At 36.0% G+C, this 26973-nt stretch overlaps 3 protein-coding genes across 3 annotated transcripts; 1 reads left to right on the top strand and 2 right to left on the bottom strand.

Moving 5' to 3' along the window:
* Positions 1 to 601: 601 nt before the first annotated feature.
* On the bottom strand, positions 602 to 19998 carry LOC125229836 (protein Son). Its single transcript, XM_048134778.1, has 15 exons — positions 19122 to 19998; positions 18113 to 18199; positions 13736 to 13921; positions 12476 to 12639; positions 11976 to 12151; positions 10536 to 10682; positions 9859 to 9935; positions 8591 to 8712; positions 7990 to 8075; positions 7623 to 7703; positions 6977 to 7103; positions 6307 to 6335; positions 3687 to 3878; positions 2039 to 2212; positions 602 to 1371 (listed from the first exon to the last, which is right to left on the bottom strand). Exons 1-15 carry the CDS (start codon positions 19958 to 19960, stop codon positions 1258 to 1260), a joined length of 2601 nt encoding a protein of 866 aa, XP_047990735.1. The 5' UTR covers positions 19961 to 19998; the 3' UTR covers positions 602 to 1257.
* A 233-nt stretch (positions 19999 to 20231) lies between these two features.
* LOC125229612 (prefoldin subunit 3) lies at positions 20232 to 22549 on the top strand. The gene is made up of 4 exons (XM_048134495.1): positions 20232 to 20471; positions 20739 to 20981; positions 21289 to 21443; positions 21883 to 22549. The coding sequence occupies exons 1-4, from the start codon at positions 20403 to 20405 to the stop codon at positions 21968 to 21970; spliced, it is 555 nt and encodes a 184-aa protein (XP_047990452.1). The 5' UTR covers positions 20232 to 20402; the 3' UTR covers positions 21971 to 22549.
* A 128-nt stretch (positions 22550 to 22677) lies between these two features.
* Positions 22678 to 26861, bottom strand: LOC125229611 (E3 UFM1-protein ligase 1 homolog). The gene is made up of 7 exons (XM_048134494.1): positions 26763 to 26861; positions 26563 to 26659; positions 25463 to 26448; positions 24899 to 25337; positions 24223 to 24681; positions 23345 to 23556; positions 22678 to 22852 (listed from the first exon to the last, which is right to left on the bottom strand). The coding sequence occupies exons 2-7, from the start codon at positions 26640 to 26642 to the stop codon at positions 22734 to 22736; spliced, it is 2295 nt and encodes a 764-aa protein (XP_047990451.1). The 5' UTR covers positions 26643 to 26659; positions 26763 to 26861; the 3' UTR covers positions 22678 to 22733.
* Between the last annotated feature and the right edge of the window lie 112 nt (positions 26862 to 26973).

The raw sequence follows: 26973 nt of genomic DNA, 5'->3' as shown, positions 1-26973 counted from the left end.
TACCTACTACTATTTAATCATTATACATCGGTAACTCGTGGCATTTTGGTGGCACTTGACAGTTGTTAACAAACGAGAGATGTGACAATGTTTTTCCTGTATGTACGAGTCGGGAAAAAAAGCCAATTATAACCTAACAACAAAATTAAAATTTTTGAAAAAACCCCTGACCGCGACATAGTGGACCGATTTTCATGAAATATGGCTAAGAACACTCCCGACTAACTTAGCTTTCAAACAAAAAAAACTAAATCGAAATCGGTTCATCCGTTCGGGAGCTACGATGCCACAGACAGACAAACAGCAGAGACAGACACGTCAAACTTATAACACCCTGTCGTTTTTGCGTCGGGGGTTAAAAATAAGGAATGTTCAGTTCAGTTTTTAAAATTAAATGGCTTCAGTCCATTGGGACTATTTCGCCAGTGTCAAGGTGATATGAGCTAATATTAGTAATTTTTGTACGGTAAGTACGACATTGTACGGTGACTTAGCACTTGTAAATTGATAGCTAGATTTTACAAGAGCACGTGGACTACCGGCCGTTTACGACAAAAAAGAGGCTAAACGCGTTTCGAGAACAATTCTTCATCAGCTTCTCACTACACCATTAGTTTACTGCATAATACGCTATCAATATTACACTTTAAACAACATTAATGAGTAAAAGAAAAATAAATTATTCACGACACGAAACCGCTATGATGGCGTCCCAACCGGAAGTCCATAAGGAATGTTAATCATTTAATATATTATGACATTCGTCATAAATAATTAAATTGTTCTAAATGTTCACAAGTCTGCCTACGTCTTCAAATTGAGATAAACCACTTTGTGTTTAAGAAAACGATTTGTTTCAACACTTTCAACCTCCACTGACGTAATGGTAAAAAAGCTCTGAATTGAAGTTCTGAATGCTCTCTTAATGTAGTAGGGCTTGTAATTATCCGCCCAATTTTGTATCCAGATAATTCGAATACATGAAAATCGACTAAACGGATATTTCGAATATTTTTTATTTTATTTAATAAAGCCCCTTCATATAGGGAATAATTATTTATTATTTTAACTTTTCTGATAAAACACCTAGAAAACTTGTCACATCACTATTCTGTCGAGTGCCACCTAAATGCCACGAGTTACCGATGTGTTTTAATAACTAAAACTCCTTCGGATATTGTATCCAGCCAGGGTTCGTTATCTACTCCTTACGCTATCTGTGACAGTAGTTTCCATACAGTCTATGGCTTGGCAGTGCTAAGGGGTGACGATGCCTAGTTTCTGTAGCGCTAACTGTGCGGCATCTGCTTTGGCCTGTTTTTTGTTGGCACTCGCCACCGCCGGCTGATATTCCACTCCTGCTACTCTTACCTGACGACAGAACATAATATTAAAGACAAATGTAAAAGAAAAAAATCGTAGAATATCTACTGAAGAATTTTGAACGAAGTGAGAATCGTAGTGACCTCACCCTATAGCCTGAATCGTATAGAATGACTTACTACGAAATGAGCTAACAAACGAGGCACGATCACGCATTAGTAGAGAACAGACAATATTTTTAAAGTTCAGTTTCATTGGTTGATAACAGTAGTGAAACTCAAGTCTATAAGTCGGTTAAGCAGCGTGAGATGACCCCTCTTCTTTAGTACGACTAGTAAAACTCATAAACTCTACGTAGAATGACTTGTGAAACTCACAACTCGACGTACAACGACTTGTGAAACTCAGAACTCGACGTACAACGATTAGTGAAAATCATAACTCGACATACAACAACGTTAAACTCAATGACTCGGTCAATATACAGAGTGTGGTGGAGGTATAACGACTAATGAAACTCGTGTCGATTAGTTAGTATGAATGTTTTACAAGTCGCCATACCGCCAGAAACCGCACGTTGTATATCGACGGAGTTCAGGCTCAGTTTCATTGCTCTTCATGTTTATTTAACCACTTTGGTGTTAAATTTATGGCTACAATAATGTGTTTGTCGTAGTACTCGTACTCGTGGTCTATTTATAAATCTGAGCCTTACCTTAAACAAGAAGTTTTTCTTATGATCAGGTCCACATTCGAAGCACAGGTTATATTCGGGCGGGCCCAGTTTCTGTTTAGAACAGTACTCTCCGAGTAAAGATACAGGATGTTTTCCCCCTGCTACTAACGCAGGCGCTGCGCCGCCTCTCCGCGGCTGGCGTTGGACTTTCATCTAAAAAATTAGTTAAATTTATAGCCGCATATACACTGTATGAGAGTAAGATTATGGACTAATATAGCATGATATTCAGTATATTTGAAAAGCGCTAAGCACGAAAGAGGCACGAGCACGTGAAGTTTGAGAATTAGATATTAGAACGTGAATTTAACATTAGTTGCTAAAGATGAACTTACAAGATTCAATAATAAATATAAGCAATTATTTATATATATAATGTTACGTATGTATATTTATGTGTATTTGTAAGTAGGTATCTATATTATTTTAAGTATGTATATTTTTTTAATATATATAATAGTAAGCTGTACGATATATATAATCATTTATGGTTATTTAGTAGGTATTCCATTTCTCGTCATTGCGACATTTCCTGCACCTATTAAGCTCTTATAGATCTCTGTTTGGCCCAATTAGTAATGATTTTTTTTCCGAAGGTTAGCACAGATTTGGTAGAGAATGCCTTCTGGCATTAAGTTCGATCATTTCTCCGAAAATCTTGTACATTTTTTACTGTTATCCATTTGTCGTTATAAATAAAGTTTAAATAAATAAATAATTATATTTAAAACTTGTTTTGTCATAGAATTTGTATCGAAACGACGTTTTGGAGAAAATTACAATTGTGATAAGGGTTCTTGTCAAAGACTCATAAACAACGTCACTAAAATATTCTCGACGAATTCAGGCTCGTTGGGTTCGTCTTTAGCTTAGTTTGACATCACCTTCGACAAGAGGTGGTACTCAGGGTCTGATGATGGACCCAGATGGTGGTTACCAGTACCAATGAACCATATGACTAAACCACATCGTCTTTAGGCTCATTGGGATCGTCTCAATAAGACCTTTGACAAGAGGTGGTACTCAGGGTCTGAGGATGGAGCCAGATGGTGGTCACCAGTACCAGTGATCCATGTAACTAAACCATTTAACGACCGGTCTGGCGCAGTCGGTAGTGAATATAAGTCTCATCATCAGACCCTGAGTACCACCTCTTTCAAAGGTCTTGTTGAGCCGAAAATGAGCCCAAATACGAAATATGGTTCATTGGTACTGGTGACCACCATCTGGTCATAGGTTCGAAACGACAATTTGGAGTTTGTGGGGTTCTTGTCAAAGACTCATCAACGTCACTAAAATATTTCGACGAATTCATTTAGCTTAGTTTAAGACATCAGAATATAAGTCTCTTAAATAAATAAATAATTATATTTAAAACTTGTCATAGGTATCGAAACGACTTTGGAGTTTGTGGGGTTCTTGTCAAAGACTCATCAACGTCACTAAAATATTTCGACGAATTCATTTAGCTTAGTTTGACATCAGAATATAAGTCTCAATTTTTAATTTTTATAAGTTACAAATAGACCCGAATTGTTGACAAGTAAAAAAATTAAAACCAAGTTTGTATGCCATCTAATACCCAAAGGCTTACATTAAACATGCTTAAACGTAAAACGTTACTTACTCCTTTGTTGTTCCTCGTATTGACCTCTTCTTTAGCCTGCAGACCTCTTGTGTCCAGTTTGACTTCTAACAGTAACGGTTGGAGGGTCCCCGTGCCTTCTTTCCCGAGCCCTTGGCCCGGGGTCCAACCCATTTTCTGGAGGAGGTGCATGCCCATACCCCCTCCTACTGGCGCTGCCCTCATGAGTTGATCCTAAATGTTATCAATATGTTAGTTTAAAAAAATAAGAGGCGTTTATCAGACAGGTTCGTACAATTTAATATTTTGTTTTAGCTTCAAACGCCAACGTTCCAATGCACCCAAGTACATTGGAGCAACTGCCGCATTTAACGGTTGATTCAATGTAGATAATCTCATGAGGTAAACGTTTTATGTTAGCCATAAATCCTATTGTACTCTCTGTAGGTATAATGGTATGACAGTTGCGTTCGAGAAACTTAAAAATCCATGTTAGTTGAAAATTTCAAATCTTCGGAAGGATACAAATAATGCATAGAGTCTGGCTAATGAAAGTTGATCCCGAAAAAACGTGGCAATTTCAAAAAAAATTGAGCTGGCAACACATTAATAACATAGTTTCTTTTTTATTATTTCTAATTTATTTACAGCACTTACTTTACTAATTTTTATGGTGTTATTCATTATTATTTATAGATTTCGCTGTTAACTTTTACTAAAATTCGTTAAAGTGACAGTCACACTGACAATCGATGATATGACATCCAGAGTTGCTGTTTTAAAAAAATACTGGGTTCAACTTTCATTAGCCAGACTCTATTACAAGTACAATAAAGAATGCTTTCTAAAACACAACTCTCGTACTTATCACACATACCAACCATGTAATTACAAATTTAAATAAATTATATTCGACACAGTTCATAAAATAATGGTAGGTTATAAGACAGTTCTATAAAAAAGTGAGTCAATTTGATGTAAATACAGAACCACATTAATTTTCCAGTTTCCCCTGTGTAGGAAACTTACCTGGTGTGTCGCACCTATTGCTCGCTCGCTCGCTAACGCAGTGCGCGGTTCTCCTTATCACTTAAAAGCTGCAACAAATATTCGCGGATTCCCCATTTTAGCCACATTTTTCTAATGAGCCAAATATGCCAAACTCTAGTAACGAATATCGGCAAGATTAGTATCCAATTTTACGAAAGATTGTAATTTGTAAAATAAGCGACGTCGCTTTCTTCCGCTTTTATTACATGTTACAAACTTTTCAGAAAATGAGTCTATGCTTGCGATAGTGATCACATAAATTTAGATAGTTCAGTTACTTGCAATATTTTGCTAAAATGAAAATATTGCTTAGTAACAATCAAATTATGCAATCAACTCATTTTCAAAGCTCATTGAAAAATCGGCTCAAATTTTCAAGACTGACTTCTAACGTATGTTTACGTTTAGCTATTTATATGGCAACTAATAAATGCGTGAGAAATTATGTGCGTGATGAGTATTATATTATGTGTAAATCGTCCAAGATTATAAAATGTATAAATAATAAATATACGGAATCCTTTTTTGTACAAAGAACTACAAACAGCAAAATTTACAGATACTGACTTTATTAATACGAGTATAATGATTTCACTCGGGTTACAGTCCACGAATACCATTAATTAAAATTATAAATTGTAACTTTAAAAAATCGTCCCAGTCATACAGAAAAACATTCTAAGGCTCTCGAAATAAATAGAAATAAGAGCATTGACACCCAAGCGTCTCTTGTTGGCAAAATGGCAGCGAAACGGCGAAGTTGATGACGCGAAACGCTCGTGTGCCAAGGCCCTTACTTACATTTCTATTTTTGAAGCATCAGAACCTCGATACACAAAGAAATATATACGCGACACGTAAAAAATAACTAATTCTATAAAATAATCCAAAATAAGTATATACATATATACTCAAAAGTAGAAATAAAGTAAAAAATTAGAAAATAGGACAACGTTAGTGTCAGTCTTAGCAGTGGGGGAAAACTGAATATTTGTTTGCAAAATACTGGCAATGATAGTAAGCATGCCATTGGTAATGGCATAAGAACTATCATTGCGTTGGACCCAGGATTATAGTGTAAGGAGCGAACTAATCAGTTCTCTCTTTACACATGACGAAAAAATGCAATTCAAAGGTGATGGTTGCAAAAACATTTCAAGAAAGGTTTTGATTTAAGGTCAACTAAGGGTTCACTCTCGATAGGAGCAAACAGTTGTATGATCATTGTCAGTTAGGATAGATGTCGTATGCAGATAGAAGCGATTTCTAAATCTGAATGTCAGTCAGGACGACCAACCTAGACTAGAAGGCGTCAAATATGTTTGTTGTTGGGGGATTTAATTTGCAAATTAGAAAAGTTTCATGTAACCAAGGACTTAGATTATCATATTTATAATTTTAATACAATAATGATTAGTCTATGGGCATCAAAACATTTATTACTTGGCTATATCACGATAAATAGACAACTAATGGGTCTAAATGCCTCACTGAAATGGAATTTGTCGATTCTCAATAGTACTCCGAAATAAAATATTAGAGCATGTTATTGCAACCATCATGTAAACAATTTGGTCGGAAGGAATAATACACTCGTATTATAAGTTCTGACCACAGCAGCGGGCGGCGACGGCGGCGGAACTGAAAGAAGATTAGTCCTCAGGCTTAAAGTTTCAAACAAAACCGTTATACACTTATACATATTCTTACACATTTTAAGTATTTATTTATTACAATTTTTAATGGATTATTTAGGATATGTATATGAAATATAGCTCTTTTAGCCAGGTTTTGTTTGACACTTTAAAACAAAATGCTGACTGATGTAAAATGTTTAATCCCCACAAATGTTCTTAACACAATTAGGGAACCTTAAAATGTATTATTTTAAAATATAAACTTTAGAAACGGTACTAATAATGATATATATTAAACATTATGTAGGTACAAATACTATTTAAATAAAAAGGTTCTACTTGTATATATTTATGTTGTTCGTTTGATTAACTATCTATTGCTTCTCGATGATCAGATACTTAATTTTTATTTGGTAAGGCTTAGCGAATCAGGCTTAGCACAAAAGCGCCTCCGTGTCAGTAGATATCACCGCCAAAGAGACTATCTGTCTTATTCCAACTGTAGTTAATTAGAGAAAGACAGGGATAAACTGTCGGTCTGTCGGTACAAATATAAACCAAAAAAGTTCCTCCATTGTCGAACATTTGTGAAGGTTAAACCTGGAAAGTGCGGTGGGATAAGATGATTAAAATATTGGACGGTACTAGTCGTTTTTCTTGAGGCCCAGGCTTTCGTGCCGCTGGCGAGTTCCTTGGGAGTGAGGATCTGCGCGCCCGTGGATCCGGTGAACTGGCCCGCCTTGCTCGACCACCCGAACTGGTGGAGAGACGACTGTTCAAGTCGCGGAATGTTTCAATTATTAAACAAAAAATTGCAAACGAAATAGCGTTAAAAACTAAAAACAAACAAAAACTAGTTCTTCTTTAGTAAGAGGTATTTTACTTTTTTAATTGTTTATATGAATGAACTTCATTTTCGTGGCAGTAGACATAGAAATACATTTTGCATTGGTGCTTTATGAAAACCTTAACTGTTTACGCATATACCTTTTACATAAGAAAAAAAAACATATAACTATAAAATTAGTGTTGAAATAATTAATTGATCACGAAATCAAAATATGGTTTAAGTTCTAGTTTTTTTACGCGATGTTTATTTTATTAACCTTTGATCATCGTATCATCATCATTCTCTTGCCCTTATCCCATTGTATCAAGTATGACTTAATATAATTATAAACCTACAAAAACTACAAACAATTCTACAGCAATAGCATAGTGTTGCTTATAAATGCTAGGTGTTTGATTGTTACAGATTGTTGCAAGAAAATAAAATAAGAGCTGTACTTACGCCACGTGTGGTAGACAACTCGTTCTGTTCTTGCTCTTTTCTTATCATTAGCAGCTTCTGTGAGACGATCGACGCGACATCCTAAAACAATAGGTACATTAAATACTGAATCACTTTTTTTAGTATTTTTTTTAAGTCTTTGAAAGCTTTAGCTTGTCTGTTTGACTCAGTCTGTCTTTTTTGTTATTTGAGTTATTTAAGGCAGGTATACGAGTATAACTTGGCTGTCATTTTATTGTTAGTTTTTTTAAATGTTTTTGTTTGGAGGCTCACATTTAAAAAAGTGAAATTATGAAATTACCATACTAATTGTGATTTAAAAAAACAGTTTTTTTATTTGGAACTGGCAGTTTACGGTCATACTTACAATAACTTTCGGAGGTTCAATTCCTGGTGGATAGGCTTGGGGTCCGGGCGCTGGCAATGCCGGTGCAGTAGGAACTGAAGCTAGTTCTGAATTGGTAAAAAAGTGTAAATTTGAAAAAATAAGTTACAAAATAGTAAACATTACAATTTAGGTCTAAAATGCACATTAAAATTTTGTTTCGATTTATGCAAAAGAGCTAAAAAAAAAGGATATGAGAAAGAAATCACAATGTTGTTTCGATTGACCCCGTTAAAAATATAGAACATGAGAATTATATTCGACGCTAAGGGCCATTTGCACCAACGAAAATGGAGGGCTAACGCCTAATTTAAAAGGAATTCGGCAGCTGACAGCCCACTAACCCTGAGTTAAGTGGTTGGTGCAAGTGCGCCTAAAAGCTAGTTTTGGAACGACCAAGGAGGAGACAGGTCTTAAATTAAATGATCATGTAAGTATAATTATTAAGTGATCCCGGGCATTTTCAGTGTGACCTGATAGCCAAATAAATAAGCGCTATGTAGAATTCACCGCGTCGCGTACAACGACATCTGCCAGCTTATTACGTAAACTTTCAAACATAACAGGCAGTAGGTATACTCACGCGTGCCGGTGGTGAAGCCCTTCATGTAAGGCGGTGGCGCCACCACGGGCGTCGCGGGCGCGGGCGCGGGCACGGGCGCGGGCGCGGGCGTGGGCGGCGCCGGCAGCGCGAGCGGCGCCGCTCTGTACACAACACACTTGTGTTAGGGCCAGAGTGACCACCATATCCCCAATCACCGTTAATTACACTGGGTGAATCCACGTAAAAGTAACGTGAGTCACGACTACATTTGCACTCTTGTATAACAAATAACTATTATCGGCTTGATAACTTTAGTGAACGTTTATGAATAAGGGGGTTAGAACACCCACACGATAACCTTTATAGGATACCAATCTAAAAAAGACCACCCTTTAACATTATTTTTAGTAGGTACAGATGGTGCTTTTTTACACACTAGTGCGACAATTGGTTCATTTAATTCTTGTCAGGTCGAAAGTTCGGAAGGCCATCTTCTGTACTGAAAAACGTCGTACGATACACGTGTGAAAAGGAAATTCGTAACTCGCGTCGATTTAAAAGACTCCAAACAAGTCATGTTTTAATTTATCGCTACTCGTTTGAAACTTCCTCTTTTCCGCACGTGTATCGTAATGTACTATTACATCGTGTATTGTGCAACACAAAACGGTCTAAAAAAATACTTTTTGAGCCTCGCCCTGCCCCATGTCAGACATATCACACTGTATTTTTGCTTCCCTCCCTCCCCTGAATGTTTGACCCAATAAAAAATATTGGATGGTGGAGCACCAGTGTGGAGACTAAACATACTGGGTGTTATCATGTCGATTCCCACACTGGTGGCGCACTGTAGATCGCGCATCAGTACAGATGGTATTTTTTTTACGCACTAGTGCGAGAAGTGGTTCATTATAATATGTCAGGTCGAGACTTCGGAGGGCCATCTGTTCTGGAAAACGTCGTACGATACACGTCTTCTTTTCCTTCTTTCGAACTTCTTCTTTTTCGCACTTGTATCGTAATTTAGATATTTTTTTATTGTACAGAATTTTTTTGTAATGTTTGAGGACCAAAAACATAAAAATCTGAAACTTGTTGGGAATCAACGTGTCTGATTTAGGATAACTTTATTTATTATTTATTATTTTTTATTATTTAATAAGCAGGCAGGCAGTTAAAGAACTGATACAGCCTGTATCCAGTGATCATTGTGACAGTAATCATAGCCGAGTTGTAGATGTGATGTGCTTGTCTAGTCTATTTTTAAACTTTAGGTTAAATAAACGGAAATATAATAGTTGGCTTACTTAGTGGCAGTAGTTTCCGCTGGAGCGATGGCAGCAGGTTTGGAGGCCGTTGTTTTCGAGTTCAGTTTTGCAACTTGCTGTGGCACAAAATTTGCAAAAATTAATAATAAATAAAAAGTTTATAAATAGATTAAAAAGCAACATACTAAGTTTAACTCTTGGCAAAAAAAAGAAATCCAAATTGTGACATTGCAGTGACAGGTTGCCAGCCTCTCGCCTACGCCACAATCTAACCCATATCCCACAGTCGACTAAAGCAACATACTTAATTAAAAAGAAACTATAAGTGATATTCCACGGTAAAAGGTATCTTATGGCGGTTGGGTACGTCACGTATCAGTATTGAAGATCTCTATTGAAGATCTCTGACTGAAGACCGCTATTGAAGTCGCCTTTCGTTGTGGAATATCATATATTATATGTCTAAAGTTTTCCACTGATATTAAACCTAATACTACACATGTTACTTTTTAATTTTATCAAAAGATAACATACAATACAGTATACCGTCCATTGTAGTTTCATAAAACTTTGTTTAAAATAATTAACCCCATTTGTACGAATCATGCTTACAATTTACTGGACTTGGTATTTGTAAGATCTATTGTAAACCCACAAAAGCAATAAATAAATGAAATGAAATGACTGTTAGGAGTTCTATGATCTAAGAAACTTACCATATCCTTCTTAGGTGGTGAGACAGGTACCCATTCGGAAGCCTTTTCCCTGTGCTGCGACCCCGAGGACACGGGGAACTGCAGCCGCAGCTCCTCCTTGTTGGCTATCGGCAGCGGATTGGTCTTGATAGGGAGGGGCGCTCCACCCTGCATGAACAAGTGAAATATTAACTACATAATAGGGGTCCGTCGAAAATGAGCTTCAAGCGGTCGGTTTGAGCTGGAGCGAGGCTATGAAGATAGCTGAAGATAGGAAACCGTAATGCGAGCTGGTGAAGCCCTTTGCATCTCTGGCACACCTCGGACACTGGCGATGAAATATATGAAAGAAGCGCGTTCCTAGCACACAGTCTAAGCTCATGTAGGTGAACGCGTACCATGCTTGTATGAGTGAGATATGAAAGGTCGACTGCTCGCGTTTTTGACAGGCGGTAAGTGTGAGGTAACCGAGAGGGGATGGGCGGCACTTCTAGCGGGGAGCGGGAGTGGCCATACTGTACGATAGTACTCTTTTTGTACTGTGCCTCTGGGGTGCCTTAGGGCTACAACAACATAGTACAGTCATCTGCAATAATATGTTACTATTTGAAGGTCTAAAAATATTTGACACACTCTTATAGCCCTACAAACAAGATCGTGTCAGACATTTCAGTGGCCGTATTGATGAGGGCGTGTTGAGAGCGAGAGGCCGGCGTGATCCGCGCGCGCCCTGTTTGAACAGATCGCGTCGGCATCACGCGGCGCAGACGCCACGCTGCGTCGCGCCGTGTGTTTGGTCAAGCCTTTAAGGCCTATACAGAGAGTACAAGCTACTACAATTTGTATGGGATCTGCATGCCAATTGCAACGTCGTCTGCGTCCAGTTCCCATATAGGTTGCACTTGTATAGTCTCTTAGGTACCTTGAGGTAACAGCAGAGTAAAGGGCCTGGCCGGACTGCCATGGTAAAATCGCCCCTGGCTAAATATGAAATATTGATTTTTTTTTTTTTTTTTAATTAGCCTCTTTTGTGTCCCACTGCTGGGCAAAGGCCTCCCCTCGCTTTCTCCACTCGACCCTGTTGTTGGCATTTTCCCACCATTTCGGGTAGAATGCGTCCAGGTCGTCCCGCCATCTCCTTTTTGGTCTGCCTGCACCCCGGCCTGCCCCGTCTATATGCAGGATTATTCGTATTGTTATGTTATGATATATGATATGATATATGATGCAGGATTGTTCGTTTAAGAAAAAAATAAAAAACAAAATTTCTTTTTTTTAATTTTTTTCGTAAACGGAAACAGTTTGAGGCATAATATCCAGTAGTAGTACATGTAGTAACAATACGAATAATCTTGCATATCAATATTTCATATTTAGCCAGGGGCGATTTTACCATGGCAGTCCGGCCAGGCCCTTTAAAAAGTTTAAGCGTGTTTTAATTTACGTGTGCATGAGACTCACCCTAATATTCATAACAATAGGAGCCTTCTCTTTGACTAGGAACGGATGATGGAACGCGAGCGTGTCTTCATTCTCGCTCATGTCTTCGTCGTGAGATGAGACGGAAGACAGTTCTCCGAGCGCCTCTTTCTTTGATAAATGCTTGCAGAAGTCTGTTAGCTCGTCCACTGATTTACCTGTTCAACAAAATAAAATTTTGTAATAAGAATGTTTGTAATATAATTTGATATATTCCTGAATTACTAAATAGAGAGACTAGACTATTCAGCACACAATCAAAGAATTTTAGGTTGATACTAAGACTTAGCAATATTTATCGTTCTCGCTAATTCTAGAATACTACTCCTTTTGACAAATTCTATCTTAAAAAGGTGTGGTATTCTGGCCGCCCGATTTTATCACGGCAAGGTGATTGATGAAGATGATGATCTTTCTTGCTACTTCTAGAAGACACCTCTTTCCATAGTTTACTACTACAGTCTATCGTATTCTGTACTTACCGCCGGATTGTATGGCGGCCATGACTTGGTTCCTGGTGTGTGGTGGTAACGCGGCGGCGCCGGCAGGTACGGCGCCATTCTTGAGCATGTTGATCGCGTTCCTTCTCGCTACTTCTAGAAGACGCTTCTTCTCACTGTCTGCCAACTTCACCCCGGTTGGTGATCTGAAAATTATGACATGTTGAGGCATTGTTTTTGTTTACTATGAAATCTAACAGTAACCCTTTTGACTTGAGAGGTTTTGACAGTGAAATGGTTAATTTGACTAAAAGCCGGTTGCACCAAATCGCCTGTCACCGAATTTAGCGTTCGTAAATTCTTTTGCATGTGAATTTCAATAAAGTTCTTCTGCGTGACTTTGACGAGTCTGTTAACTGTGGTTGTGGTTGTTGCAACTGGCCCTAAGTCTAGGTTTTTTCAAGTAGACAACATAACTAAAACAGAAGCAGAAGAGTATAAAAGTCAGGAAATAGGTTCAGCTACTAGTTTGCTTGAAGTTGAAGGTTCTAGTTTAATAAGGAAAATGTGCCTTTACTTTGACAGCCATATTTTTGTACGATTTATTATTTTTGGAAAATGTATTACATTTAATGAAATGAAATGAATTTTGAAATGAATTTATTTGCGGAATACGGGTTACATAGGGTTGGTATAATATAATGACATGTTCTCCATATTCTACTTAAACAAGCATGCAAATTTTATGTATTTCTGGCGGATTGATGTTAATCAGTCCACCAAATACAAAGACCTAGCCTATTTACAAGTTTTAGCCAAACATGCATAATTATTATTAATAATTACATTAAAGATTTAAAAATTCATTAATGGAATAAATATTGTGATCGCATAACCAGTTATACAGAGCAGTTTTGAACTGATTGAGATGTAGATTTTTTATGTTCATAGGAAGCTTATTATATATTTTTACACACATAAAATATGGACTAAGCATTGTTTGTTTCAAGCGGGCTTTAGGTACACTCAATAGGTCTTTTTGTCTGGATATCCGGTCGTTGTAGGTTATAACCTCATAGTTTTTATTAAAATAATTTTGATTGCTGTGCACAAATACAGCTGTTTCGTATATATATAACGAAGGCAAAGACAAAAGTTTGTGATGTTCGAATATGGGTTTACAAGAGTCAAGTGGCTTAAGTGAAAATATAGCTCTGATACATTTTTTTTGTTTAACAAAAGCTTTTTGAATATCAGGGGAGTTATTATTACCACATAATAGATAAACATGATGATTATTACCTGGACCTCCTCCCCCTGTGTCTCGGCGACACATGCCTCGGCCGGTGCCTGTCCCGCTCGTGGCGGTCCCGGTCCCGGGACCGCGACCGCGAGCGGCGGCGGGACCGCTCGTGGCCGCGGGACCGCGAGCGGCGGCGGCGGCGGGACGCGGACCGAGAGCGCGAGCGGCGGGACTTGCTGACTGACCTGTGGACATTTTAATGTCAAATATAAATAAATATTGGGGACACCGTACACAGATCAACTTAGCTCCAAACTAAGCAAAGCTTGTACTATGGGTGCTAAGTGACGATATACAATTATACATACTTAAATAGATAAATACATACTTATATACATATGAGACCGTACATACTTATTAATACTTTCACTCTCTGTAATTATGTAATATTGGGTATCTTTGGTTGACAATATGTGTATGAAGGGCTAAAACAAAAATATTGTGTCATGTAATAAAATTGATAAAGTATACATGTGTGTTGAATTGTTTTCTTTGAATTTATGTAATGTATTATCAGAGTAATTAATATTTGTTGCTGTGAATATCACTGTGAGGAAACCTGATTAATGATTAATCAATATAACCTGTTTTTATTGATTATCATCAGTGATCTACACTATGGGTGCAAAACTTTAACATAACTTGTGCTATATTGATGGCGAATTGCCATGAACTCCTAACTAAGTACGAAAACCTAATACTGGGGACGCTATTGCTATGTCTTGTATGGGAACCCTGCATTTTATGATTAAGCACTGAGACTTGGCACAGTTGTTCATTGGGTGGCCCTGAGTAGATAAAGATCGGGAGGCATCGAGAGCCCCCCTTAATTTAGGAGGGAGGAGGGGGGGAAGGCTGGCGCCTCCGCGCTTCCTTTGAAACCATATTTCTCTAAAACTATACAAAATAGGGCATGCAATATATCATTTTCGGATAAATGAAGGACGAGGAATTCATTTTTGGAACAAAAAAAAATGTATTTTAGAACAAAAATACAAAATGGGAAAATCTGAAAACGAGATTTTTTTTATACATATTATTGCACATTTTATGAAAACTGTAATGGTTTTTTCTAAATAAAAAATATTATTTAATAGCTACATTTATCTAGTTTTAGAAAATGTATAATTTGTTATAGAAATATATTATAGGATGAGTGATAAAAAATAATTTACATCGCCCGATAGGGTGATTTGAATGCTCATTTCAATAAGTTTTGTCAATGATTTCAGGTATAATCACTATTTTTAACACACGAAAGCCGTAATCATTGTAGTTTATGGCTATTTTAGTGATTAATGTACTTAAAATAAAAAAAAATACAAAAATTTTAAAAAATATTAAAAATGTGATAATTTTTTTTTAACATTATCCTATTTTGTTCTTTCTACACAATATATATCTAAAATCAATAAATATCAATAAAAAGCCACATTTATACAGTTTATAAAAATATATAGTTTGTTACATAAATATATTACGAAACGCGAGATAAAAAATAATGAAAGTGACGTGGCAGGGCGATCTTGATGTACGGTACGGGTCAGCTTGTATGATTCGATAAGGTGAGGTAAAGATACTCAAAGCTCTCAAAAAGTGTAGTTATTTAGAGTACTTCAAATTAAACAACATACTCCTATATAGTCTGAATTTAACTATTTATATTACATGAAATGATCGATTGATATGATAGGTCAGATATATACATCTGATCCTAATACATACATCTTGTGAAATAGTAGTTATCTATATGATTTGCATAATTTATGGATAATTCTTACTTGACATATTTATTATTCCAGATCTGCGTCCTGTACTTTGGTTAACGAGTGCCGAAAATAGTTATTAACCAAAAAAGACCGCCAAATTAACAGCATTTCACCGACAAAAGCTGCCTTGCACCATTTTTGTAAGGGTTATAGGTATATCAAGGTGTCCATGTATGGGGTCAACTAAACCCAATTCAAAATTTGCCATTATTTTCTACTTGTGGCTGGACGAAAGTCTGTAACAATTGGGATTTGGGAGCCTACTTGCCCGCAACGTTGCCTGTTGCTGCAGAAACATGCCTCGAAATTGTCGGATGCAGCTGTAAAAACCGGCCAAGAGCGTGTCGGGCCACGCTCAGTGTAGGGTTCCGTAGTTTTCCGTATTTTTCTCAAAAACTACTGAACCTATCAAGTTCAAAACAATTTTCCTAGAAAGTATTTATAAAGTTCTACTTTTGTGATTTTTTTCATATTTTTTAAACATATGGTTCAAAAGTTAGAGGGGGGGGACGCAATTTTTTTTCCTTTAGGAGCGATTATTTCCAAAAATATTAATATTATCAAAAAACGATCTTAGTAAACCCTTATTCATTTTTTAATACCTATCCAACGATATATCACACGTTGGGGTTGGAATGAAAAAAAAAATATCAGCCCCCACTTTACATGTAGGGGGGGTGCCCTAATGAAACATTTTTTTCCACTTTTTATTTTTGCACTTTGTTGGCGTAATTGATATACATATTGGTACCAAATTTCAGCTTTCTAGTGCTTACGGTTACTGAGATTATCCGCGGACGGACGGACGGACGGACGGACGGACGGACGGACAGACAGACATGGCGAAACTATAAGGGTTCCTAGTTGACTACGGAACCCTAATAAAAAACAGTGCCGCGTAAGGTGCAACCGTAAAAAAATACTTTTTAAATTAAATGTTCGGAGCTGATGTGCTTATGCAGTGGATGTTGTGATATATACATAATTAAATTCAGACTATTCATGTTGTTTTATTTGAATAACTCAAAATACCTACACTTTTTGAGAGCCTTGAGTACTAGCCCCGATACACATGTTTTCGTCTAGTCAGACCATTTTTTGAGGTTCTCCTTTGTACAAAAGCAATGTCTTAGTTCAAAAATCATTAATGTTTAATGCTAATACGAATCTAGTTTATTTTTTATGGCACTATTGCGCAATAACTAACTATCATTGATACTGAAAGGAAGAATATGACGATTTTTATTTTATCTTTTATGGATGGGTAAAACCGATTTAAGGAGGCCCAAAGGAAGTAACTAAATTCTGCTAGTAAACTAAAAAATCTTCAAGCCTATGCATGCAGAACTGCTTTAGGAGAAAAGAACGTGATTAAGACATTTTTTTGCAATATAAGTCACATGCAATTTTATTTTACAATCAAAATAAACTATATTATAGGACTTACAATTTTCTGTACTGGGTCGTGATATACCTACATGTGTAAACGTTATTAGAATAAGTATATTTCTGTATTACTAGACGAACTCCACTGCATAGCGGGTAGTACCTTTACCTCACCTCATCGAATAATGCAACGTAAGATGTACATTAAAATTTTCATTTTCATTATTTTTTATCTCGCGTTTCGTAATATATTTATATAACAAACTATATATTTTTATAAACTGTATAAATGTGGCTTTTTATTGATATTTATTGCTTTTAGATATATATTGTGTAGAAAGAACAAAATAGGATAATGTTAAAAAAAAATATCACATTTTTAATATTTTTTAAAAATTTTGTATTTTTTTTTTAATTTTAAGTACATTAATCACTAAAATAGCCATAAACTACAATGATTACGGCTTTCGTGTGTTAAAAATAGTGATTATACCTGAAATCATTGACAAAACTTATTGAAATGAGCATTCAAATCACCCTATCGGGCGATGTAAATTATTTTTTATCACTCGTCCTATAATATATTTCTATAACAAATTATACATTTTCTAAAACTAGATAAATGTAGCTATTAAATAATATTTTTTATTTAGAAAAAACCATTACAGTTTTCATAAAATGTGCAATAATATGTATAAAAAAAAATCTCGTTTTCAGATTTTCCCATTTCATTTTGTATTTTTGTTCTAAAATACATTTTTTTTGTTCCAAAAATGAATTCCTCGTCCTTCATTTATCCGAAAATGATATATCGCATGCCCTATTTTGTATAGTTTTAGAGAAATATGGTTTCAAAGGAAGCGCGGCGGCGCCAGCCTTCCCCCCCTCTTCCCTCCTAAATTAAGGGGGGCTCTCAATGCCTCCCGATCTTTATCTACTCAGGGCCACCCAAGGAACAACCTGTGCCAAGTCTCAGTGCTTAATCATAAAATGCAGGGTGTTGTGCAATAGCGTCCCCAGTATAAGTAGTTGGGAGTTCATAGTACTTCACCGTCGATATGCTACAGCCATGGAAATATTAATATCAGAAATTTCAATAAAAAAAGGAAAATCTGAGATTTCAATATATGTAAATCCAAGTCAGTAATGTATGTATAAGGTTTAGCCCATGAGAGCCCATGAAAATGAAGTGAAGATAAGCCTAATATAAAAACTGCCTACCTTCTCCTGGATCTGCTTTTGTCCCTTCTTGAAGACTTGTGGGAGCTTTCTTTGGACCTCTTAGAATGGCTCCTATCTTCATCTGACCTGTTAGAAAAAAAAATAGTTAATCTAAAACTACCTAAAACAGAATAGTAGCCAGTACTAAAATTCAGCCTGACATTCTAACAAATGTTAATATAAAAGGGAAATATTTGAATATTGGGGGCCACCAATCAATCAAGTACTAGCTTATAATTTATTAAAAAAAAATTGTGTGTACAATTTATTTAAAAAAAAAAATGATTTATCCTCCTAAGTGTGAGCATACTTGTACAAGTACCAGGGAGCGTACTTTTCATGCCGATGACATTAATCTGACGTCACGCTTCGTATAGGGTGATCCCAAATAGTTTTATTGTAAATTATTAATCATTAGTCGTCAATCATTTTAATTGTATACAAATTACTTCAAATACAGTAGTCCATTTACATGTGGCATAAATAATACCTACTTGAAATGTGAAACGTGAATAAAATTATTTAATTTGTTTTTATAAATAAATTTAATAACAACACATTACAATAAATACGTAGAAAAGAGAATTTTTCTCTAACGTAAATCACACCATCCTTCTTGTATTCATTACCATGCAAAGAAATTCATAACTTAAAATGATTGATGACTAATGATTAATAATTAACAATAAAACAATTTGTGATCACCCTATATGGAGCGTGACGTCAAATTGATGTCATCGGCATGAAAAGTACGCTCCCTGACAAGTACAAATTAAATTCGTAGAAATAAAAGGAAGTTCCAAATTCAAAACCGCAAAGATTGGCCTGGGACTTGTTCGATGTCCTAAGGCACCCCATAGGTGCACAGGGCCTCCACAAGATCCTTCCACGCCTTTCTATCTTGAGCCACCACCTTGGCCTCGTTACAGCACAATCCATATTCCCTCAACTGATACTAGATAAATTTAATGTTACTTGGGATAAATTGTACTAAATTCAAAACACTTACACTTTAGACTCCTCTGCAGCTTGCTTCTTAAGTATACCTCCAGGATCCGAGGATTTGGGGAATTCTGCATTGGGAACTTCTGGTTTGTCACTACTGCTCGACGAATCTGTGTATTCACCTTCTTCAAACTTCTCCGCTTTCTTCCTTGCTTCTTCCTCGGCTTTCTTTACAGTCTCCTCAAAGACTGCACTGAACTTCAAATTTTTTATTTGAATTTTACTCTTGGACTTGTCTTCGGCTTCTTGTTTTTTACTGTCTAGCTTTTGACGTAAGTCTTCATGTTTAGGAGAATCTGGCATAGGAATGAGACTAGCATCGAAGTTTGAAACGTCGACGCTGTAGTTTTGCGGCTCTTCTGTTTTGATAGAAACTCTACGGTGTTGTATTTCTTTAGGTTCTGTTTTAAGTTTTATTTCGTGACGAAAATCATCACAAATGGTGCGGCCGGACTCATTTTTTATTCTTATTGCCTCTAAATCAGCCTTAATTTTAGGCGGTATATTGCTTTTACTAGGGGTGCTAGATCGCGATCTATCGCGTTTTTTCTTCGATTTGCTCTTTTTCCGTTTCTTGTGCTTATGAGAGTAGTCGCTATCATCAGAATTGCTGCTGCTACTGCTTCGACTCCGTTTCTTTTTCTCTTTCTTGTGTTTCTTTTTGCTTTTCTTTGATTTCTTCAGAGAAGCTTCATCGATTTTGGGAGGATCGGCGTTGAAGGCACTGAATAGCTCTGAAAGAATTTCACTGGAGGATTTCGAAGTTTCTTCTTTTTTCTTTCGTTCTGGTGTAGTCTTCTCCCTCTTGATTAGCAGCTCTATTTTGTCAATTAAGCTCGTCATTTTAATATAATAAACCAAACTCACATGAAAACAACCACCATCTTATCGAGTGTTGACGTTTAGATTGACATTTAATTTTTCTGATGTTGGCGACTTGAAATCACAGGGTAGGCAACATGATGAACAAGTGGCCTCTACAAACCTCATGATAATCGAATGGCGACCAAACCGGTCCGGTCCTGTTTAACAACTGTTACATTAGTGTGTAACTAACCTAAAATAAAAAATGATATTCTCTGTGGTTAAAATAAAAAAAAAAATAACTGTCAAATTCGCTCCGTTGTGTCCTCTCCTCACTTGTAGAAATTATAAATTTCCTCGGCGAATAAGAAAATGATTGCGGCATCTTGTAGTAAAAAGTGTTATATGTCTTGATTTATACCGTCGATGCTGCTGTGATCTTAACGGATAATTATTACAAAAGATAACATTTATAAACAAAATGGAAGGTGATGCAGCGGAGTCCGCAAATGCGAAATCTTATTCGGGAATTCCTGAAGCTGTATTTGTAGTAAGTGCATATTTATTATCGCTATTATTGCATAAAGTTATTGGAAACAAGTAATTGATTTTATAATTAATATACTACGATAATTCACAACATTCTTGTGAACATTTTATAGGTTAGTCTTATGAATGCCTAAGCACCTGTTACTTGAACTGAGTTTTTCAGATCTGTACTGCATTTTTATTACAAATGGAAGCTGTAGATATAATTCTAATATTAAAAACTATTTTTTGATTAAGATTGGGTAAACACTTTTTTATTTGTTAACAGGATAATGTTGATGAGTTCATGAGTTTACCAGAAAACTCTGAAGGAGTAGATAAAGTATTACGGAAACTCGACGAACAGCATGGCAAGTACAAGTTTATGGAATACACCCTAGCAACCAAAAGGAGGCGCTTGAGGCAACAAATCCCTGACCTAGCTAGATCACTTGAAATGATAGAGAAATTGAAAGCACAGAAAGAAGACATGGATACTCAATTTTTATTAAGTGACCAAGTTTTTGTTAAGGTACCATATTTTTTAATATATGTAATTTTTGAGACAGTCTTACAGACTAGTACTAATCACTCAAAAAATATTAATTAAAGCATAATTATTATATCATACTTTTGATTGAAGTTTCACTTGCATTTTTTTATTTTTTTTTAAGTCAGAACTTTTTGATTTGACTTGCAAACCTATTTAGTAGTTACACGCCTATTTCTATGAAATCTTCGTGTATGAGTTACTCTTTGTATGCTATACAATAAAACTGCCACCATTTAGTAGTTTTATTCTTCATAATTGTAAGTGATATATTTAAATATTTTTTCAGGCTAATGTACCACCAACTGAGAAGGTATATCTCTGGCTTGGAGCTAATGTGATGCTGGAGTACTCTTTAGAAGGTGCAGAGAAGTTACTCTCTTCTAACATGGCCACTGCTAAAAAGAACTTGGCTTGTGTAGAACATGATTTGGACTTCTTACGGTAAGTATCAATTATATTTTTTTTCTAGAGAATATCCCTAATATGCTGTATTTTAAGGACTTTCTTTGCAACTTTACTCTTTGTCACACAAACAATATGAAAGCTATTAGGGATTCTTTCCTGACTTTCCTTATTGAGATCACTGTTGAACAGAGAAAAAAAAATATTATACTTTTTTCTTAACATATTGGCCCACTTTCTCAAAAACTGCGCTTCTATAAAGTGAGAAGGAAGTATTGTGAAGCAAATCACGCTCAAACCTGCGAAATGGCCATGACAAGAGTGTGCTGATGAAAAGAGAGGAAGACCTGACCCTCTAGGCAGTTTCTCTGATCACTAATCCAATGCACAAACCCTCTTTAGGCTATGAATAATGAACTCTCATAATATATGAATATAAAAAAAATTTAAGCAAGAATTTTTTTTTTATCTTTTTCAGTGATCAATGGACAACTACTGAAGTGAATATGGCAAGAGTGTACAACTGGGATGTGAAAAAACGTCAGGCTGCTAAAGCTAGCTCATAAACTATACTAACCATCACTATAGCAATTATTGGAAAGAAGATAGATTTAGTCATAATATTTTATATGAACTAATGGAACAAAGTATCTTTGGCAAGTTATTATACTATGATTATTTAATATTACCATGTGTTTTCATGTCACAAGTTGCCAGAAGAGATTGCATTTAAGGGTATTTTTCTGCACTAAGTGCAATTACAGATTTTGCTAGAATATGTATTTATTCAGCTTCACATTGAATAAATAAACTTTCAAATGTTCCAGTAACTATCCAATTCTGATACAATGTTTGATGTGTTCTAAACTAACAAGTTTTGTTTTTTCCATAATGAACTATGATGATACTCTGGTGCTTTTATTAACTTACTGAATTTAGTTATACTATCCATTTTCAAATGTTTGTACTGTGTACATGATGTTTAAAGGTATGTCAACTTTTTACTCTGAGAACCCACTCCAGTTGGCCAGTTCAATAAATGTTACTAAATATTGCAAATTTGCATACATATAATTTTATTTACAATACAAATGTTGTGTTCTTTTCTGTTGTTCACAGGATTCTATAATAAATGCTTGCTTTTATATTGGAATCTTATTAATACCCTTTTATAAAATAAAAGCTAATCTAAATTATAGATATTTAACAGATGCTACTTGGAAAAAATGCAAAACAAATAGTGGTTGGATTAAATAATTAAACGAATTAAACATTTTAACTGATAAAATATATATTTCAATTAATTTGAAACTGAAAATTTAAAACAATTCATTTGTTTTTCTTTATATCATAAACAATATTTTTAATAGTCGACATTTCCTCTTTCAATTTGTCTTCAATCTCTGGTTTGTCTTCGTCATTTGAAGTCAGGTACTTAGTAACCAACTCTGTAACAAAAAAAAATAGTATTCAGAATTAATTCAGGGAAACGCAAGTTTTCAAATAGAATACGTCTTAAAGTTGAATTTACACCTGCAAGTTTTGAGACGCAAGTGACGCAACTATGTGTAAGAGTGAGTGGCAAATATCTCTTTCTTGCATTTCAAAACTTGTAGGTGTAAATTTATAAACTGCTTGGAACTTTATATTGCACCAGCAAGAGATAAATCTCGTAAGCTTGAAACATATGTGTTACTATGATATATGACTTAATTATAATTAAACTTTGTCATTTCTGACCATGAATTCTGTAAGTCTGTACCCATAGATTTATCTATTTTTAAATTTTAGGACATACTTTTGGTGCATTTCATGCACTACTATGGATGCTGACTGCACCTCTGCAGGAATTGGGTAAAGCACATTTTTACCTCAATGGTGGGATCCAATGAAATAAATTTATGGATAAGATGACTGTCAAATAATGAAAAGAAATATACCATGGTACTGTTGCAGTTCAACAAAGTGCTCCTCTTTCAACTGAGTTTTCAAAAATTCAATAATGACAGGCACCAGCCTCCCAGACGCGTGTAGCATGTTCTGTGTAAGTATTGTGAATATCGCCAATACTGCCAAATGCAGTGTCAGAGCCGGGTCATCACAATTCTCCAACTCAGATATCAGCTTTTCTCTGTGATTGGTTATCACAAGCCTGAAATAAAAATAAATGAACATTTAGTTCTGACTACAATCAGGCCTGTCCCACTCGCGCGTGTAGGTATCGAACTGTAAGTACCCCTCGCGAGGGGCAAATTAATAGGGCCTCACGGGCGAGCGGTGACGCACGCGCGAGAGGTGTTCGTCGCATACCTATGTAAGACTTGAATATAATAGTATCACATTTTATCTGAGTATTAATTCGTTTTAATCCATAGGCAACCATATCGTCCGACGCTGCGCACGTGCGGCTCGTTTCTTTGTTAGAATTTTGAACATCAAAGCAGTGGGCCCTCTGTACTTGTACTATTATATTATTCTGTGCTACAAAGGGGAAAGTCAGTTGTCAAAAGTTTGTATAGATGGTGCCAGTTAGGTTTTGCTTGTTTTTTAATCCTTTTCTATGAGATTTCCAAAGCTGCAAAAATATCTGACATTGTCTTATGTGTAGAGACATAAGAACGTGTCACATATATATTTGTGGCCTCCGAAGGCTAACATGTTATCTCTGGTGATTATACCACGCGTGCGTATGTACCATAAAAATAAACATGAAGAAGATACTTTTGATAGCGTCATTGTGAAAGGAAAAAATCTACGTAGACGACAGCTACAAAAAAAACCCTACTGTGAAATGCTTGTTAACTAAAGAAAATCATACTTGTCCTTCTTCTTATCAATCTTCTTCAAAATCATACCACATTGCGCAAGACACAAGTCAACAGCTTGATAAAACAACTCTAAATTCTGATCCGAGAGTGTGGCATTCAGAGCTTTAAACGGTTTTGTGTATTCCTCTGTCAAGTCATTAATAATCTTATTTCTCTGGTCAGGAGTTAATACATCCATTTGAACGGAAAGATTGCATTGGTTTGCTGCATATTTGCAGAATTCCGATAAAACGTCACCTCCTAAAGACTTGAGAAGGTATTTTATCAACTGTGGCTGTTTCTCAGCTTGGAATGACTTCAGACCCTTCTCGTAAAGTTTGATATCATTGATCAAAATGTTTATCTTGTCTTGTGTGGAGGAGTGGGTTTGTTTCCTGGTCTGAGTGGCGTCTTGCATCAGTTTTTCAGCTGTTTCCTTTGCTAGTGCCAAAGCTGTTTGGTTCAACCCTCTGAAAAATAAGTATTTAATATTATTATTTTTGCATAAAAACTTTTCTGTATGTTACTTGAATGACTTTTCTTGAAACTGGCTATTACTTACGTTTTCTGTAGTATTATCTAAATGAAATTTTAAAAACTTCAATAAAGAGAATGCTAGAGGAATTTGTTTTATCAGGTTATGGGCCCAGCTCTATTTGTACAGAAGTAAAAGGATTGAAAACATACCCATGCAAATATTCAGCTATTTGCGTAAAAAGGTCTTCAAGTCCCTCATTTTCAAGAACATCCTTGATGATTTTCTTAACATCTTCAATGTTTACAATTTCCAATTGGGATGAGACTTTCTTACTGACAGCAGAGGCATCATCAGAGTCAGAGTCGTGAGCGGCCTGTTTACCCCTTGGATGTTTTTTGACAGCCTTAGTTTTAGTTTCGCGGCCTTGGGTGCCTCCACCCCCTTTACCTGAAGCTGCCTTCCTCCGTCTTTCATCTCGCCTTTCAGCTTTGTGGTCAACATGACCCTGTTGTAAATCATTAGCTTTGGACAGCTGCTTCTCTAAATAAAACTGCTGATATTTGCCTGATTTGACAACTGCATCTACTTTGCTTTGCATCATTGGTGTGCAAGCCTGTTTTAGAGTGTCAATATAGTGGTTGCTGAAAACTGAAAATTATATGTCAAAAAGCGTGTATTGTACTATTAACTAGAATATATATTTAAAAAACATAACTTGGACTTGGAACTTAGGATTAATGAGTAGTATTAACCAGTATAGAAAATATGATTACCAGTGTTTTCAAAGACAATTGTAGCCTTAGAGTTATTTTTTAACAATTCATCTAGAACATTTTCAATATCTGTATCTGACAATACAGAAGGCAGCAGGGATACAACATCTAAGTAACTCTTAGATGCTATACACTCCTCTAGAGCTGTCTCAAGCTGCTGTTTAATCTGTGACCCGAGCGCACAGCTGCTGAGAAACGTAAGGTCTTCATTGGGTAGAGTCCTCTTCACATAGCCTTTGGGGTCTGAGATGCCCAAGCGAGATAATGTGTCATACTCTAGATAGTTGTTTTGTTTGTAAAAGCTCATCACCCAGTCATTCTGCGACTTAGTGTAACAAGAAGGTACATAGAGAGCTCCAGTTTGTCTCCCAGTCAGCATTCCAGGGGCATACACCTGGTCAAACAAGGACAGGAACAGCCGCTCCACAACATTACAGTGATTCACTATAACAGTTACAGGAGTCGGCTTCAAAAGGCCCATCAATGCTCCTTTGATTTTTGCTTTTGTCCTCATGATATACTCTTCAGTATAAAAAGTTCTGGGTTCTGAAGCATCTTGTTTACCAAAAATGAGTTTGCCCAAATATTTTTCTAGTACACTGTGTAGTAATAAGTCAGCTGGCAAGTCATACTGCAGGGTCAGCTCTCCAACTGATATTTGTCCTTGAAGTTGAAGTTTCTCATTGATTTCTTTTGCAATTTTTTCCAAATAGTATGAAGCTATTAAATAGCCAGACACAAGTTGTACTTCTTTTCCTTTCACAATCTCGGTGATGCTGGTATTGATCTGACTGAGGTCAACATTGAGCTCCTTAGCCAACTCAACTGTGTTAATCCTGCCACCATGTACATAGAGTTCATCTTTTATTTCCCTGATTAGTTGTTGAGTAGTTAAGTATTCCTTGCCATCAGTAGTGAATATTACATCAATCAATTTAAGTTCTATCAATTTTGTGACAATTTCAATGCAATTTCTCTCTGAAAGCCTGTAAAAAAAAACATAAATAAGAACATCTGTTTGTAACTTGGGTATAGTTGGCGTTAGTTGCCGGAATATACCTACTGTAACAGGGCCAAAGTATAAGTAACTAATAACTTACCTTTGAGCAGTAGAACTAAGCTGAGCTTTTTGGAAATCTGCTGCTAGGCGCTTTATTTCATCCCAGTCAGATGATGCCATGTTTAGGGGAACAAATTCTGAAAAGGTAAGGTAGGCAATTAATTATTCATGAAACAAGTTTAACTGGTTAGCTACATTATTTTGAGTTTAATAAACAAAAATAAAGAAATATTTCCGCACCACGTATTTTTTCACGAAATTGGACTGAGGAGCATGACAGTAAACAGCTGTGTTGTAATATTTTTGACACGTAGAACGCGTTCAGATACTCATACCACGGATAAAAGATTTTCCTGAGACACGGTTGTTTTCTTAATTTCTTTGTAATACCCTTAATCGTTAATAATTACTACGATCAGAGTTCAAAAAATAAGACTTTTCACCATCTTGC

The sequence above is a fragment of the Leguminivora glycinivorella genome, chromosome 9, assembly GCF_023078275.1.
Source record: "Leguminivora glycinivorella isolate SPB_JAAS2020 chromosome 9, LegGlyc_1.1, whole genome shotgun sequence".
NCBI lineage: Eukaryota > Metazoa > Arthropoda > Insecta > Lepidoptera > Tortricidae > Leguminivora > Leguminivora glycinivorella.
Note: the sequence above shows the minus strand (reverse complement) of the source record. Positions and strands in the feature narration are given on the sequence as shown.